This window comes from Pelophylax lessonae, assembly GCF_965119305.1.
Source record: "Pelophylax lessonae genome assembly, chromosome: 2".
Taxonomy (NCBI): domain Eukaryota; kingdom Metazoa; phylum Chordata; class Amphibia; order Anura; family Ranidae; genus Pelophylax; species Pelophylax lessonae.
The window spans coordinates 583,517,243-583,534,888 of record NC_138769.1 but is presented as its reverse complement, the minus strand read 5'-3'; the positions used below and the strand labels follow the sequence as shown (position 1 = coordinate 583,534,888).

Genomic DNA, 17,646 nt, shown 5'->3' with positions numbered 1-17,646 from the left:
TTTTTTTTTTTACACATATACATACACACACATACACACAAATTTGTTCAGCTATTTTTCTACCCATACCAGGCACCACTATCCATCCAGATCTGACTTCATTTCAATCTACTGCAGTTATAGGTAAAGCAGCTTGGTCAAGAGCCAAAATTGTACTGATTAGCGGAGTTCTGTAATTCCTAAGATCCGACAGACATATCTGCCTATTTATTGTATTAATACAATATTATATTAACATACTTTTATATGAAACTGATTCATTATTTGTTGTTACTAAGACATAAACCTGCTGTTCCACTTATTATAAGGTAAAGAATATTTTGCCTTAAGTAAAGTACTTATGTTACCGGGAATGCAGCCAAGAACAAACAGTATCCAATTAGTACATATGTAGCCTTTCAGTTCCTAAGATCTGGCTGAGTCATGGGCACTATGACTTCACAAGGGATCAGTTCATTTTCCATTTCTTAATTAAGAGATAGTCATGAAATGGTCCTTAGTGAAAGATATATATTAAGAGGCTTAAAGTGTTACTAAACCCAGACCCTGAATTCACTATATCTGGTCTCCTACAGAACATGGAAATGCAACTATTTTAGTAAATATAAACTGATAACTACCTTTTCTCATCAGCTGTATATAGCAATTAGAGCAATCTTGTGACATGTATTCAGTGAGTGCTGATAGTTTGTAGGAGTTTTTTTATCCCACGATTGTCCTATCAGGCTTCAAGATCCTTAATTCTCTGTCTGAACATGTCTGGACAGTGCTGATTGGCCCTGTGCTGATCACATGTACCCTCCGAAGAAGAAAAAAAAAAAATCCATCAATCAAGATGTGACATCCCTCAATCAAGATGTGACACCACTGTGTTCTTTTTTAGTTACTGGGCATGGAGGGAGGGAGGGACTGGGCTGTTATTTAGGATCTGTATATACACCCATATGCAGTGTTGGTCATCTTACTTTAAAAAAGTAATTAGTTACAGTTACAAATTACTTCTCCCAAAAAGTAATTGAGTTAGTGACTCAGTTACCACATTGAAAAGGTAATTAGTTACTCAGCAAAGTAACTGCGACTTTTTTAATTATTCTATAATGCAATTACGTTCTAAAAGATCTTTAATAGTTGTGGCGGTGTGGCACACTGTGGAGGTCTCAGTCCTGAGTCCTCCTGACTGTGAGTAACTGTATTTTGTTTTGTTTTTTGGTACCTGCTGCCTGGAGTGGCTGGCTGTTGGTGGTGTGGCACACTGGTGGTGGCGGCGGTGTGGCACACTGGTGGTGGCGGCGGTGTGGCACACTGGTGGTGGCGGCGGTGTGGCACACTGGGGGTGGCGGCGGTGTGGCACACTGGGGGTGGCGGCGGTGTGGCACACTGGGGGTGGCGGCGGTGTGGCACACTGGGGGTGGCGGCGGTGTGGCACACTGGGGGTGGCGGCGGTGTGGCACACTGGGGGTGGCGGCGGTGTGGCACACTGGGGGTGGCGGCGGTGTGGCACACTGGGGGTGGCGGTCTGAGTCCTGACTGAGGTTTTTTTTTTTGGTACCTGCTGTGCTGGGCTGGCTGCTGGAGTTGGTGTGGCCTGGCAGGCACTTGCACACTGTCCGGGTCCGTCTGGCTCCGTCCTCCTCCTGGGGCTGGCGCGCTGTGCTCTCTGCCTCTCAGGTCGCCCCCGAAGTCGGAGCGACCTAGTGTGAACCGGTGTAGCGTGAAAAATCGATCTCCCAGAGAGAAGCAAATGCGCAGGATTTCCACCGAACAAGCCGAGCGCCGAGCCCGCTTATACCCATTATGAGATGATGGCTGCAGAGGGGCGGAGATGATGGCTACAGCTGCGGAGGCAGAGATGATGGGGAGATGCACAGCTCTGGCAGAACCTGCCTGGCTACATATCTATCCATGGAGGGTCCTGCAAACTACGGAGATGAATACAGCGGGAGGAGGCAGATCGTTTTTCATGCTACGGAGCTGCGGTGTGGAGTACGGGGAGATGCACTGCTCTGGGGGGGGACTGCAGATGAGTGTGCGTTGGGCCTGTTTAGTAGTGGGATGGGAGTTAGTTGCCTTATGGTGGATGGCAACCCCCAACTCCTGATGTTTGCAGGACCCTCCATGGATATACATGTAGCCAGGCAGGTTCTGCCAGAGCAGTGCATCTCCCCGTCATCTCCCCCTCCACAGCTGTAGCCATCATCTCCGCCCCTCTGCAGCCATCATCGATCTCATAATGGGTTAATCATAACAAGGTATAATCGGGCTTGGCTTGTTCGGTAAATCCTGCGCATGCAGACCGCTTCTCTCTGGGAGATCGATTTTCACACCGGTGTACTGCCGATTCCCTCGTGTCTCCTTGTCCGAGTCTCCTCCTCTTCTCTTTCCTGTGCCGCAGACAGCGGTCATAGAGGAGAGGGGAAATTACAATTACATCTACTGCCATCTGGTGGCGGTAGATAATTGCAGTAACGCAGCCGAAAGTAGGGGCAACGGCGTTCCAGGGAGGGAACGGGTAATCAGATAGATTACTCGTTACCCTCAAAAGTAACTGCGTTAAGTAACGCCGTTTACTTAAACGCAGTTACTACCATCACTGCCCATATGTGTGATGTTAATACCATCTGACCTGAATAGCTCAGCTAAAACCAGGAAGTATTCTCTGAGCAATAGAGACAAAACTGAGCATGTGCAGCTGAACTACACTTACTGTGCTTATCTGGACTTGTCTACAGTGAACTTGCAGGAGGGGGAGGATCTGTGCATACAGGTTTACACAGTGCAGAGGATTAATCACTTTAGTGATTATAACAAGCATGCTATTCTGCAACTATAGACAGATTTTACTGTTGTGGGTTTAGTAACATTTTAAAGCAACTTGCATATCAGCAGTCAGCAAATATATATGAAGTGAATATTATAGATTCTCTAGATTAATTTACAAGGTGATGATTACCCTCCAGATTTCTTGGATCCCAAAACAAAATCAAGTAATTATTCACTTCCCGCAAAGCGACGTAGCTGTACGTTGGCTTGAAGACGTGGTTGTACCGGGATGATGCCTGCAGCTGCAGACCCGGTACCTTTTTTTTTTTTTTTTTTTTTTTTAAGAGCCGGCGGTCTGCTTTCAGGAGATACCAACCAATGCAGCTCAGCAGCCATTTGGCCTATATTCCAGTGAGCCGGAGGGGACGCACAAACCCCCCCCCCCCCCGGCTCCGCCTGGGTCTCCCGTCCCACCAGGAGACTCGAGCATCCAGCCGGCATGACCGCCGTCTGGTTGGAGTCCCGAATGAAGCTGAGTTCGGCTTTGATCGGGTCTCCGATCCTGTAACCTGGAAGCGACGTCACTATGTCACTTCCGGTTTTGCTCGGATGCCAATGGAACCGATTTAAAAAAAGTGTGAGTATTCAAAAAAATACAGATTTATGCATTTTAAATACTTTAAAGTGCAGTGGACCCCAGATCCCTCCATATAGAGTACCTGTCACTGCCTAGTACTGTCACAAGGGATGTTTACATTTCTTGTGACAGCAAAAAATGTGATCAGTTTTTTTTTTTGTTTTTTAAACAGTATAAAATAAAATGAAAAAAAATAAAAGCGCCCCTGTCCCCGTGACTCAAGCAACAAAAAAAAAAAAACGCATACGTAAGTCACACCCCCAAAAATGAAAACAGTGTTCAAATCACATATGTGAGGTATCGCCATGATCGTCAGACTGTAGTTTGTCGCCGTTCCACGAGTGTGCGCAATTCTAAACTGCAACAGGTTAGGTATCTATTTACTCAACCTGACATCTTTCACAATATACAAAAAAATTGGGCTAACTTTACCGTTTATTTTTTTTAATTCAGTGAAATGAATTTTTTCCAACAAAAAAAATTGGAGTTTGAAAGACTACTGTGCAAATACCGCATGACAAAAATATTGCAATGACCACCATTTTATTTTCCAGAGTCTTTTTTTTTAGCAAAAACATATATAAAATGTTTGAGGGTTCTAAGTAATTTTCTAACAAAAAATACTGATTTTAACCTGTAAACAACATGTGTCAGAAATAGGCTTGGTCTTAAGTGGTTAATATACAACTAAAGGCAAAATGTTTTTTTTGGATAGAGAGGAGAGGGATTAGTACACCTGTCTGGTTTTTATTGCTTTCTGTGCCCACCCTGTTGCCACGGAAAGTAAAAGAAAATCCCACTTTCTGGACTGTCCCTAGAACAGTAATACAGGGGAAATGATCCAATGAAGACTAGTTCAGTGACAAGCAGGGGTTCTCTCTCCCTTTTCTGTTTTGGCCATGGGACAGAAAGTGAAGGTAAATCTCACCAATGGGACACAGATGGCGAAACAAATCTGACAGGTGTTAAAACCGTTTTGTACTCTATCCAGAACAAAAAAAAAAAGTGCCTTTAATTCTTCTTTAACTTATAGTCATAATTATGTGGAATAAATAATGAATCAGTCTTGAATACATAAAGTTGGGGCACAGCTTCAGCTGACTGGCAGTGATCACATTGAACCTATACTTTTGTTTTTAACTTTTTTTAAGCCATACCCAAGACATCATAGCATGCCCATTATATTTATTACACATTAAAGCGGTTGTAAACCCTATAAAAAAAAAAAACCTGCAAGACAAAGGCATAATGAGCTAGTATGCATCGCATACTAGCCCATTATGTGTAACTTACCTTAGAACGAAGCCCCGACACGGACCCCCGGACATCGCTGCGGACGCTGCCATGATCCCTCGTCGTCTCTTCCGGGTTCGGCGGCTCCGGCGCGCTGATTGACCGGAAGAGACGGCTCCGGCGCGATGATTGGCCGGAGCCGCGATGACGTCACTCCAGCGCATGCGCGCGGGAGTGATTTTTCCGGCAAGCTCCCGGCAACTTAATTGAAGGTCCCCCCGGACCTTCAGAGCGCATGCGCCGCTCGCGCGAGCGGCTGCATGCACTGTAAATATCTCCTAAACCGTGCCGGTTTAGGAGATATTATTTGTACCTACAGGTAAGCCTTATTATAGGCTTACCTGTAGGTAAAAGTGTCAAAAAGCGGGATACTACCGCTTTAAAGCCTAGCTTCAGCTTAGCCATCAGGCCCAGAAACAAAGTTTAAAAATAACTCCATTTCGGTTGAGAAAACAACTTTCCCCTCCGAGTGATGTATGTACATTGAAAGGATTTTAACAAATTTTATTGCAGATTCCTACCTTCTGTTATTCTGAAGAAATAGCTGTTTGTGTTACAGAGTCTGCATCCCATTAGATTTTCCCTTTGGGAGTATCTCACCAAAAATGATATTTTTGTTGCAGGGGATGGCCAAAAATCTAATTTGCAGACTTCTGAGAAAATCAATAAATGCATCAGGACAAGCAGGAAATTACATTTTTAGGGGGCATTCTGTACACCGCGCATGTACAGAACGCCCCCTTCCCCCCAGGTAGCCATATTTCTCTGCATTTTACAAAAAACTACAGTGCTGCAGATTGAATGGTCATTCTTAACATTCAATTAAAATTGACCTATATAATTACAATTGTATGGGCTATATTTTTTTTATGTGCAATTTTCTTTCCCATGAAAGTGGACTTACCCTTTAAACTAAATTAAAGCAAGGTACAAATGGACATACTGTGGATTTTGTAATGTTTGCTCTCCAATTCAAGTTTATTATGGAATAAAGTTTCCCTATAAAACTGACTCCAGACTTCCCTTCCCTCTTCCACAGGTGTACAGGCTCTTTCACTTTACTAAAATTGCTCATATCAATTTCACTGCACACTGTGAGCTTTCCTTACTATGCATTAACACTACAGCAAGTCACATAAAGCCTGCCTTTAAAGCTAAAGATTAGTCATTTTCTATAAAGATTTAGTAAGCCAACTTGCCTATGATGAAGTTTGTCCTCCATTGTGCAGGCAGCTGGATCCTGCAGAAATCTTCACACCGGGATGCCACTTTTTGTGTCTGAGTTTCCTCTCAGGTCATCTGTGAAGCTGTTGTGCAAAAGTTCCATCCAGGACCCTTCCATATAGAAATGTTCTCTCTTTGCTATCAATGCATGTAACACAATCTGTGAATGGGGGAAATGCTGGTGGGTAACAGGATTCCCTTCCCCATTCACAGATCGCATACCAGGTAGTGAAAGTAAGGAAAAAATATTTCCCAATAAAAAGGAGGAGGTGGGAGGGTCCCTGCCAGGAACTTTTTCACAGCAGACCTGAAACGATTATTCCCCACAGCGCCGGATGTTCAGCAGCAGGAAGAGGACGGGGCAACCCTGAAGTGAAAATTTCTACAGAATTCAGCAGCCTGCATGATGTGGGATATCCTTTATTCTAGTTACCTCAAAAAGCTAGAGAATAATTTTTAAGGCTAAATTTCAGCTTTTAAAGTGGTTGTAAAGGCTGTTTTTTTACCTTTCATTCATTCTATGCATGAACGTAAAAAGAAACGTGTGTGCTGCTCCCCCATGGCCCACTTACCCGAGCCCCCTCTCGACCCAGTGATGTGCACGAGAGCCTCGGCTGTCCCAGGACTCCCTCTTCCCATTGACTGTCATTGGCTCCCACTGATGTCAATCACAGCCAGTGAGCCAATGAGGAAAGAGCAGGGGCAGGGCTGAGCCGCAGTTCTATGTATCTGATGGACACAGCCTACTAACATAGCCCACAGCTCAGGAGCAAGCACCTACCAGTGCCCCCATAGAAAGCGGCTTGCTATTGGGGGGTACTGGCCAAGGGGGAGAAGCACCAACCGGAGACCTGAGACGAAGAGGATAAGGGCTGCTCTGTGCAAAACCATTACACAGAGCAGGCAAGTATGACATGTTTGTTTTTGTTTTGGATTTTTTTAAAGCCAAACCCTTAGGCCCCGTTCACATAGGGGCGACGCTACTTCGCACCGCGACCTCCGAGGTCGCGGTGCGAGCAGCGCGCCGCGACCTCGGAGCGGCCGCCATGGACTTCATAACATTGAAGTTTATGGGGGTTGCCTCCTGGTCGCCGCAAAGAAGCTCCGGACCCTTTTTCTAGGTCGGAGCGACTTGTGTCGCTCCTATTAGAACGGGTCCGCAGCTTCCCTATGGGAGGCGACCTGTGAGGCGACCAGGTCGCCTCACAGGTCGCCCTAGTGTGAACCGGGACTTATACCACTTTAAGCAAGCAGAAATCAGTTAGTATGCATAATAGATAAACTCCCACCTTCAGAATCTGGGGTAAAATAGGGTAAGATTTGAGATCTAGAGTTCTGCTATAAGACACTATAAAGATATTTTTACTTCGACACAGCAGCAATAATTTAGGGGCACTACAGTTTTTTTTTATAGTTCCCAGCTACGTTCTATACATTTCCAAGTGTTTAAATGAGCTCTGGATGGGAGTCTATACAATACAAGCCTGAAAATCAGTGTGTTGTCAGTCTGCAAGCTTTGTCACATGCTTTAAACTTGAATGGCTTCTGAAATTCCAGCTGTCCTTGATGTCATTTACATGCTGGTCAATCCCTACCCTGAAAGCAGAGGCACTCTGTTTAGCACTTAGAACTGTATATTTGACACAGGCTGCCATTTCAGAAACGGTCAGCCCAGTAAGCTAATTCAATTCTAATTATAAGCAATATGCGATGGACATTTGGAAGTTTAAAGGAAAATGTAACAAGGTGACTTTCTTGCACATGGTATATTTAGCCCCCATTCACACCTGTTAACTTGTCATGCTATTTGACAGGTCAAATTGCATGACAAGTCGCACCCTATTGTCAGCAATGGAACTATTCAAATCAGTCACACTACCTAGCAGGGACACAGACTGCAATAAAATCTCAACAGGGATTCTCATCCATACTTACCCTATATAAAAAAAGAAAGAAAGCTTTGGCTATATTATACAGTAGATCCAGAATATAAGTAGTTTAAGTGCCACATCACTAAATATGAATAATAATGTATAGAAAGAGGATGGGATTTTTTTAGGCACCCAAAAAAAAAACTATATAAAATTAACAAAATGTTATTCAGCATAGTACTTGGTATGGTCCGAAACAATATACCAACATTACCCCAAACTTTTAGAAATAGCAGTTAACCTCAACACGTTTGGCTATACATACACCAAGTCAATAATGACATTTAATTCTATACTCATGCTACTGGAAACCGGGAGGAATGGAAACCTACCCAGAAAAGTCTAACTGTAAAAAAATAAGAAAACTTGCCGTGGGGCACTGCGATGGTAAGAGAATTGTTAAGGGAGTATGAAAAGAGGCTGTAATACCCTAATTCCTTACTCTGACTTGTGGGCAGGCCCTCAGTGTAATAAAGGTACAAATGCAGGCCTATTTGGCAACTATTACACCACCTTCCTCTATCCCAAGACTTTACGGGCATTTAACCCTTGCCGTGGCTGGAGAAGCACTGAGAGGGTCATTTTTTGATGCCCAGAGTGGTTTTTGCTGTTTTGTGCCATGACTACCCAATACAAATGGTCAAAAAGATTGTACCAACTTTCATTTTTGCGCGCTACCAGTTTGGAGTGAATCTGTCTAAGTAGGAAACAAAACTGCTGTTGCCAACTTCTTTTTAAAACCCCTAGTTTCCTGGCTACAATGCTCACCATCTGACACAAAATCCCAACCTTTATACTTTTTCTGAGTCAGTAATGCAAAAGACCTATCCTGACATATAGAAATGTCTATAAGAACTTTTCAAGGGAAGCACCCGATTTTTCTAAATGCCGGTTTACATTGGTACGATGTGGGAACTCTGTAAATCCACTGCGAGTTCCCGCATTGCACCTGACTTGCAGGCAGTTCACGTTACCATATGCAAACTGCTGTGATTTGCATAGCAGTGCAGTGCGAATCCCGCGCGATGTCTGACAATCGCTATAGTGTGAACCGGCACTTACCAATATGGACTAAGTAATGTGTTCAGAACGAAAGGATGCCACATTGTTTGATGGAAATGAAAATTATCAACCTACAGAGGGCTGAATTCAAAGACACCCCAAAAATCAAAGTGAAAAAAATGATGCAGCAGGCTAGTCCATTTTACTGAAATTTCATTGCAGCAACTCAAAAATGGTACTCAGTAGTTTGTATGGCCCCCATGTGCTTGTACGCATGCCTGACAACTTTGGGACATGCTCCTAATGAGGCGATGGTGTCCTGAGGTATTTCCTCCTAAATCTGGACCAGGACATCACTGAGCTCCTGAACAGATTGAGGTGCAACCTGGCAGCATCGAATGGACCGAAACATAATGTCCCAGAGGTGTTCCATTGGATTTAGATCAGGCGAGCGTGGGGGCCATTCAATGGTATCAATTCCTTCATCCTCCAGGAACTTGTTGCATACACTCTCCACAAGAGGCCGAGCATTGTCGTGCACCAGGAGGTACCCAGGACCCACTGCACCAGTATAGGGTCTAACAATGGGTCCAAGGATTTCATTCCAATGCCTAATGGCATTTAGGGTACCATTGTCTAGCCTGTAGGGGGTCTGTGCGTCCCTCCATGGATATGCCTCCACCAACCATCACTGACCCACCACCAAACCAGTCATCGTGAACAATTTTACAGGCAGCATAATGTTCTCTGTGGCTTCTCCAGGCCCTTTCATGTCCATCACGTGCTCAGGTTGAACCTTCTTTCATCTGAAAAGCAAAGGGCACCAGTGACGGACCTGCTATATCTGGTATTCAATGGCAAATGCCATTAAGGACCTTCTTTGGCCATGTCCAGCTCTCCTAGAGTAACTGCCTGTCTCCTGGAATCTCCTCTATGCTCTTGACACTGTGCTGGAGACACGGCAAACCTTCTGGCAATTGCACGTATTGATGTGTCCTCCTGGAGGAGTTGGACTGCATGTAAAACCTCTATAGGATCCAGGTATCGCCTCATGCAACCAGTAGTGACAATGACCCTAGCCAAATGCAAAACAATCAGAAAAGATTAAGAAATGTCAGTGGCCTCCACCTGTAAAACCATTCCTGTTTTGGAAGTCCTCTCATTGTTGCTCATTTAGTGCACCTGTTAATTACCACCAAAGCAGCTGAAACTGATTAAAAACCCCCTCTGCTACTTAACTGACCAGAACAATATCCCAGGAGTTTAACTGACTTGATGCTATACTCCGATTAGAAAGTGTTCCTTCCATTTTTTTGAGCAGTGTAGGGGCCTGGTCAAATCAGCTGTTTACTAAAGCACAATTCTGGGGGAATGGACTAAAACTTGAGCAGACGGAATCTGGTGAAGCTGTACTTCATTACCAAGCTGCCACAAGCATCAGCTTCTTCAATTGGGCTTTGAAAATGAAAGCTACAAACGGATTTGTTACCATACACAGCTGCTCCGGTTTTATAATGGTCATACACACTTCTCCTGATAGCAATAATCAGTTTATAGTTGACAACCCATTTGACTGATATGCCACACAATAGGAAGTGGCTTTCAATTGATAGTTTGAAGATAGGATCGTAAGATATCAATCACCGCTCTGTTTTCATACTGCAATCTCATAACCTGCTTGAATGAAACACGACTGAATCTGTGAAAAAAGTAGCTCAGTGCTTGCAATACAACATGATTGATATTTTCCACCCTGACCAATTAACCTTGTTAAATCAAATTTGATCTAAACTGAATCTGAATTGATTAAAAGATATGTCTATTCAAATTGTTTGTGAATTATATCATTTTGACTGGATTGCTCATTGATCAGGTAATAAAATCGAATCATGTGTGGGCAGCATACACTATAAAATCACCTGTAGATCTACCAACAACTATGTAATGCAAGGGACTCCCTGACTAGCTAGCTTAGCTAGGTCATTATATTACATAGCTTTGGCAAAGCTAAAGTTGATTGTACAAGCAATATATGGTCAGAATGTAACATGTACAGTGACCCTTAGAGTCGGTTCACACTAAGGCAACACGACTCCTTACTACTTCTGGGGCGACTTGTGCATTCCCATGCACCACGACTTCGGAGCGACTTGCAGGGACTTCACATAATGGAAGTCTATGCAAGTCGCTGCGAGGTCGCCCCGAAGTAGTACAGGACCCTTTTTCTAAGTCGGAGCGACTTGTGTCGCTCCTATTAGAATGGGTCCTGTACTACTCAATGGACCGCGACTTGTCAGGCTGACAAGTCACCTGACAAGTCGCGCTAGTGTGGACCGGCTCTTAAGGTGACTATACCCTACATAATCTGATTGTACAATTGCCTTTAAATAGACCAACAACTATGTAATGCAAAGGCCTGTGAATTTAGATAGAAATGAATTGGATAGGTTTGTCCACTCCTCATTTTACAGTATTGGTAAATGTAAATGAAACTGTACAATCAGATTGCAGTGTGCACATGGCCAGCCTAAAGCCAATACACAAAGGATGAACATCCGATGGCATCAGCTGGTTCAATAGAAACCGGCCAACAGTCATGAATATGGGGAGATGGCTGTACTGACATTGGATCGTTAGTATAGCGGCTCCGACCTGAGCTGTCCGTTTTTAGTAGTGTGTAAGAGGATTTAGACCTACCATCATTTATGTAGGGCAGAGCCCTGCCTGACTGGATACTAACTGGATACTAACGGAACAGATTACTTAGGTATGTCCTGATATTACATAGTTTTGTTAGCTCTAATGGAAATTGTACAACTACACGTTTTATCACGTGGGCTGCTGCCTAACATGCCAAAGGTGGGGGAGAGGTGAGGTGCACTGTTTCAGGGCAAAGCCCTGTTTTACCTTTTATTTTTAGAACTTCATTGAAGCGTAACAAATTTACTCTTACTTCCTGGTCTCCGCACAGCAGTGCATTGCGGGTGTGATCTGTGGTGCAATCTGATTCAGTACATGGTGTCGGCAATTTACAGCACATACCACCAGTGTTGTGGTGAGAACAGGGCACACAGGAAACAACTGCTATCTAAGTGGCCTTGCTCTTAATGGGAGTTAATCAGCTGCCGACAAAAGCCCATCACCATGGTATATACATTGATCAGCCAAAACATTGTGATCACTGAGATAGTGAGCAACAGTTATTTTATTACAATGAAAGTATGTGGGATCTTTTAGGCAGCTCATAAACATGTTGTCCCTGAAATATACTGTAATGAAAGCGGGAAAAAAATTAGCAAAGGTAGGCATTTGAGCAACTTTGACAAGGGCAAAATTGTAATAGCTGAAAAACCAGGTCAGAGCAACTCTGAACTGCAGCTCATGTGGGATGTCCCCAGTCTGCAGTGGTCAGGACCCATCAAAAGGGGTCCAAAAAAGAAAAATGTGAACCAGCAACAGGGTCATGGGTGGCCACAGCTCACTGATGTACATGTGGAGCAAAACCTGGCCTGTGTAGTCTGAACTAATAGAAGAGCTACTGTAGATTAAAATAATGAAAAAGTAAATTCTGGTTGTTACTGAAGGGTGTCAGTGTATGGGAAAAACAGTTAGGGTGCCCATGCTGACTCCTGTCCACATCCAAAAAGCTCCTACAATGGGCATGTGGCCATCAGAACTGAACTACGAGACCAAAGGAAGGTGACCTGGTCTGCTGAATTCAAGAATGGTTCGAGGAACACAAAAGGGAGTTTGAGGTGTTGACTTGGCCCCCAAATCTCAATCCAATGCAGCATCTGTAGGATGTGCTAGAAAAAAAAGCCTAATTCATGGAGGCCGCACCTCACACCTTACAGGACTTGTTCTGTTAATGACAGCTTGGTGCCAGATAGCAAAGCATACCCTTTGAGGTCTAGTGGAGTCCATGTCTCCATGGGATATGGTGGGCGGTCATAATGTTAAGGCTGATTGGTGTAAAGTGCAGACATGAAGACACGGCTTGGTGCCAGATAACACAGCATACCTATAGAGGTCTACTGGAATCCATGTCTCGATGGGTGGTCATAATGTTAAGGCTGATTGGTGTAACGTGCATACATGGAGACACGGCTTGGTGCCAGATAGCACAGCATACCTACAGAGGTCTAATGGAGTCCATGTCTCAATAGTGGGTCATAATGTTATGGCTGATTGGTGTAATGTGCATACATGGAGACACGGCTTGGTGCCAGATAGCACAGCATACCTACAGAGGTCTAATGAAGTCCATGTCTCAATGGGTGGTCATAATGTTATGGCTGATTGGTGTAAAGTGCAGACACACACAATTCTACTCCATGGCCTGTAGAGCTGACATGTCATCCTGGTGTAGGACAGGCTCTGTGTGCTCCCCCAGGTGGAGGGGTGTCCATTGCCCCGCACAGTGCAGCACCCCGGACAGCTCGCCTCCCTGCAGGTGCATGTAGCAGTGTGGGGGCGGATGGCCGCAAAGCATGCTGGGAGCCGACTCCGGCCTGCACAGCTCGAGCTCCTCGTACTCCGGTATACTGTCGGGACGCCTATGAGCCAAGGCAGCCTATTCCGTTCCCGTCCCCACCTTCCTAGCTTACATAAGTGCCCCTTCCCAGACACCCCAAACCCGCACCCCGGGCTCACCCTCCCGCCCCGCACAGAGGTGGCAGTAACCCCCCTCCCTCCTCGTATTCCTCTCACTGAAGCCCGCCAGGCCCATACTCGCCTTTATTATTCATGCCTACGGTGCGGCTAAGATTACAGCGTCTCTGTGTTTTTCCGTGTTGTTGTTGGTGATGATTCCACTTCCGCTTCTGTCCACTTCCTGGTTGTGCGCTCTACTCACTACAGAGGCAAGATATTCGCAACAAGCGGCTGCGAAGAGTATCACCCCCTGCAGGCCGTGCGTGGAACAGCAAGAATCCCTCCTCCACACGTGCACGTGTACGCCGCTGTCTTCCCACGCTGAGCGCGCGCACTTCTTTGTTTGCGCGTCCCCGCTCTCCTGCTCCAGTGGCCATGAAGGGGCAGAGATGATGATCTTGCATGAATTAACCCCTCATCGCTAGAAGTCCTACAAATATTGTTAGAACCTCTTCCTATACTAGCAGCATCTCAGTTTCCTACACTGGGGTTTCCCTGGGGATGTGGGAGTGTGTGTTAGCTTTTCCCACCCGCCTGCATATAAGGGTTGTCTCTTCATCCCTTTAATCCAGGACATATATCACATGTGTCAAACACAAGGCCCGCGGGCCTATTTTGGCCCTTGGATGCAGGGCAATTTTTATAGCCAGAAGTTAGATTTAGAAAGCATGTGAAAGAGAGCTAAACCTAGCACACAGTGCATAGCACACCCCTAAAGCCTGCACTCTGTATGTAATGCACTCCTCAACCCTGCACTCCGTACACAGCGCAGCCCTGAACTCTGCATTCTGTGCATAGGGCACCCCTAAAGCCTGCACTCTGTATGTAATGCACTCCTCAACCCTGCACTCCGTACACAGCGCAGCCCATGAACTCTGCATTCTGTGTATAGGGCACCCCTAAAGCTGCACTCTGTACATAACGCACCTCTGAACCCTGCACTCAGTACCTAGAGCTCCCTTGACCTCTGCACTCTGGGAATAGGGCACCCCTGAAACTGCACTCTGTACATCTCTGAACTCAGAATAAAACACACATGTGGTATTTATTGCCCCTTTAAGATCCTTCCACTTTTGCAATTTGGCCACACACCCACTGTCTGATGCGGTTTTAGGGGGGGGGGGGGGATTAAAATTGTATAGTCTTACAGATACAACCGGCCCTTTGAGGGTAACCATAATGATAATGCGGCCCCCGAGGTAATGGAGTTTGGCACCCCTGACATATATGAATTACACAGGTTCTGAGGCTAATATAATGCATAGGGCACCCCTAAAGCTGCACTCTGTATGTAATGCACTCCTCAACCCTGCACTCTGTACACAGCGCACCCCTGAACTCTGCATTCTGTGCATAGGGCACCCCTAAAGCTGCACTCTGTAGGTAGCACACTCCTCAACCCTGCACTCTGTACACAGCGCACCCCTAAACTCTGCATTCTGTGCATAGGGCACCCCTAAAGCTGCACTCTGTATGTAGCACACTCCTCAACCATGCACTCTGTACACAGCGCACCCATAAACTCTGCATTCTGTGCATAGGGCACCCCTAAAGCTGCACTCTGTATGTAGCACACTCCTCAACCCTGCACTCTGTACACAGCGCACCCCTGAACTCTGCATTCTGTGCATAGGCCACCCCTAAAGCTGCACTCTGTATGTAATGCACTCCTCAACCCTGCACTCTGTACACAGCGCACCCCTGAACTCTGCATTCTGTGCATAGGGCACTTCTAAAGCTGCACTCTGTATGTAGCACACTCCTCAACCCTGCACTCTGTACACAGCGCACCCCTAAACTCTGCATTCTGTGCATAGCACACCCCTAAAGCCTGCACTCTGTATGTAATGCACTCCTCAACCCTGCACTCTGTACACAGCGCACCCCTAAACTCTGCATTCTGTGCATAGGGCACCCCTAAAGCTGCACTCTGTATGTAGCACACTCCTCAACCCTGCACTCTGTACACAGCGCACCCCTAAACTCGGCATTCTGTGCATAGGGCACCCCTAAAGCTGCACTCTGTACATAACGCACCTCTGAACCCTGCACTCAGTACCTAGAGCTCCCTTGACCTCTGTACTCTGGGAATAGGGCACCCCTGAAACTGCACTCTGTACATCTCTGAACTCAGAATAAAACACACATGTGGTATTTATTGCCCCTTTAAGATCCTTCCACTTTTGCAATTTGGCCACACACCCACTGTCTGATGCGGTTTTAGGGGGGGGGGGATTGAAATTGTATAGTCTTACAGATACAGCCGGCCCTTTGATGGTAACCATAATGATAATGCGGCCCCCGAGGTAATGGAGTTTGGCACCCCTGACATATATGAATTACACAGGTTCTGAGGCTAATATAATGCACATAAGGCACCAAGTGAGTTTAATTACCACCTTAATCATTTAAGGACAGGAAGGTTTTACCCCCTTAACCACTTGCTGACTGCCTGCTGCAGATATACTGTGGCAGGCTGACTCAGCTGTGAGAACATGAACAACGGTTTGCGGGAGCGCTCCTGGGGGCATCCCTGCCCCATTAGGCAAAGCCGATCCACAGGGTTGGCGGCCGCGATTGTCGCTGGGCACCCATGATTACTCCCCGTGGAGAGAGAACGACGGTCTGCTGTTGTAAACACAGCAGACCGTTGTTCTCTCTGGAATGAACACAGAGCACCTGTGATCATCCTATATAGGATAACAGGTTTTGTGTTCATTCCACAAGTCCCTCTTCCATACAGTTAGAAAACACCCCCTAGGCTCACACTTAACCCTTTGATCGCCCCTGAGTTAACCCCTTCCCTTCCAGTGTCATTATTACAGTAACAGTGCATATTTTTAGCACTGTTTACTGTAGTAATGTCACTAGTCCCCTAAAAGTGTCAAAAATGTCAGCCTGCACTCTGTATGTAATGCACTCCTCAACCCTGCACTCCGTACACAGCGCAGCCCATGAACTCTGCATTCTGTGTATAGGGCACCCCTAAAGCTGCACTCTGTACATAACGCACCTCTGAACCCTGCACTCAGTACCTAGAGCTCCCTTGACCTCTGCACTCTGGGAATAGGGCACCCCTGAAACTGCACTCTGTACATCTCTGAACTCAGAATAAAACACACATGTGGTATTTATTGCCCCTTTAAGATCCTTCCACTTTTGCAATTTGGCCACACACCCACTGTCTGATGCGGTTTTAGGGGGGGGGGGGGATTAAAATTGTATAGTCTTACAGATACAACCGGCCCTTTGAGGGTAACCATAATGATAATGCGGCCCCCGAGGTAATGGAGTTTGGCACCCCTGACATATATGAATTACACAGGTTCTGAGGCTAATATAATGCATAGGGCACCCCTAAAGCTGCACTCTGTATGTAATGCACTCCTCAACCCTGCACTCTGTACACAGCGCACCCCTGAACTCTGCATTCTGTGCATAGGGCACCCCTAAAGCTGCACTCTGTAGGTAGCACACTCCTCAACCCTGCACTCTGTACACAGCGCACCCCTAAACTCTGCATTCTGTGCATAGGGCACCCCTAAAGCTGCACTCTGTATGTAGCACACTCCTCAACCATGCACTCTGTACACAGCGCACCCATAAACTCTGCATTCTGTGCATAGGGCACCCCTAAAGCTGCACTCTGTATGTAGCACACTCCTCAACCCTGCACTCTGTACACAGCGCACCCCTGAACTCTGCATTCTGTGCATAGGCCACCCCTAAAGCTGCACTCTGTATGTAATGCACTCCTCAACCCTGCACTCTGTACACAGCGCACCCCTGAACTCTGCATTCTGTGCATAGGGCACTTCTAAAGCTGCACTCTGTATGTAGCACACTCCTCAACCCTGCACTCTGTACACAGCGCACCCCTAAACTCTGCATTCTGTGCATAGCACACCCCTAAAGCCTGCACTCTGTATGTAATGCACTCCTCAACCCTGCACTCTGTACACAGCGCACCCCTAAACTCTGCATTCTGTGCATAGGGCACCCCTAAAGCTGCACTCTGTATGTAGCACACTCCTCAACCCTGCACTCTGTACACAGCGCACCCCTAAACTCGGCATTCTGTGCATAGGGCACCCCTAAAGCTGCACTCTGTACATAACGCACCTCTGAACCCTGCACTCAGTACCT

At 46.0% G+C, this 17,646-nt stretch overlaps 1 protein-coding gene across 1 annotated transcript in view; it reads right to left on the bottom strand.

The window, feature by feature from the left end:
- The window catches only part of DAZAP2 (DAZ associated protein 2), a 42,635-nt gene extending 28,909 nt beyond the window's left edge, over positions 1-13,726 (bottom strand). The window contains exon 1 of the mRNA XM_082248520.1: positions 13,583-13,726. Within this exon, the coding sequence (XP_082104646.1) occupies positions 13,583-13,595 (13 nt within the window). The 5' untranslated portion in view covers positions 13,596-13,726. The remainder of the gene's footprint in view (positions 1-13,582) is intronic.
- Positions 13,727-17,646: the final 3,920 nt, after the last annotated feature.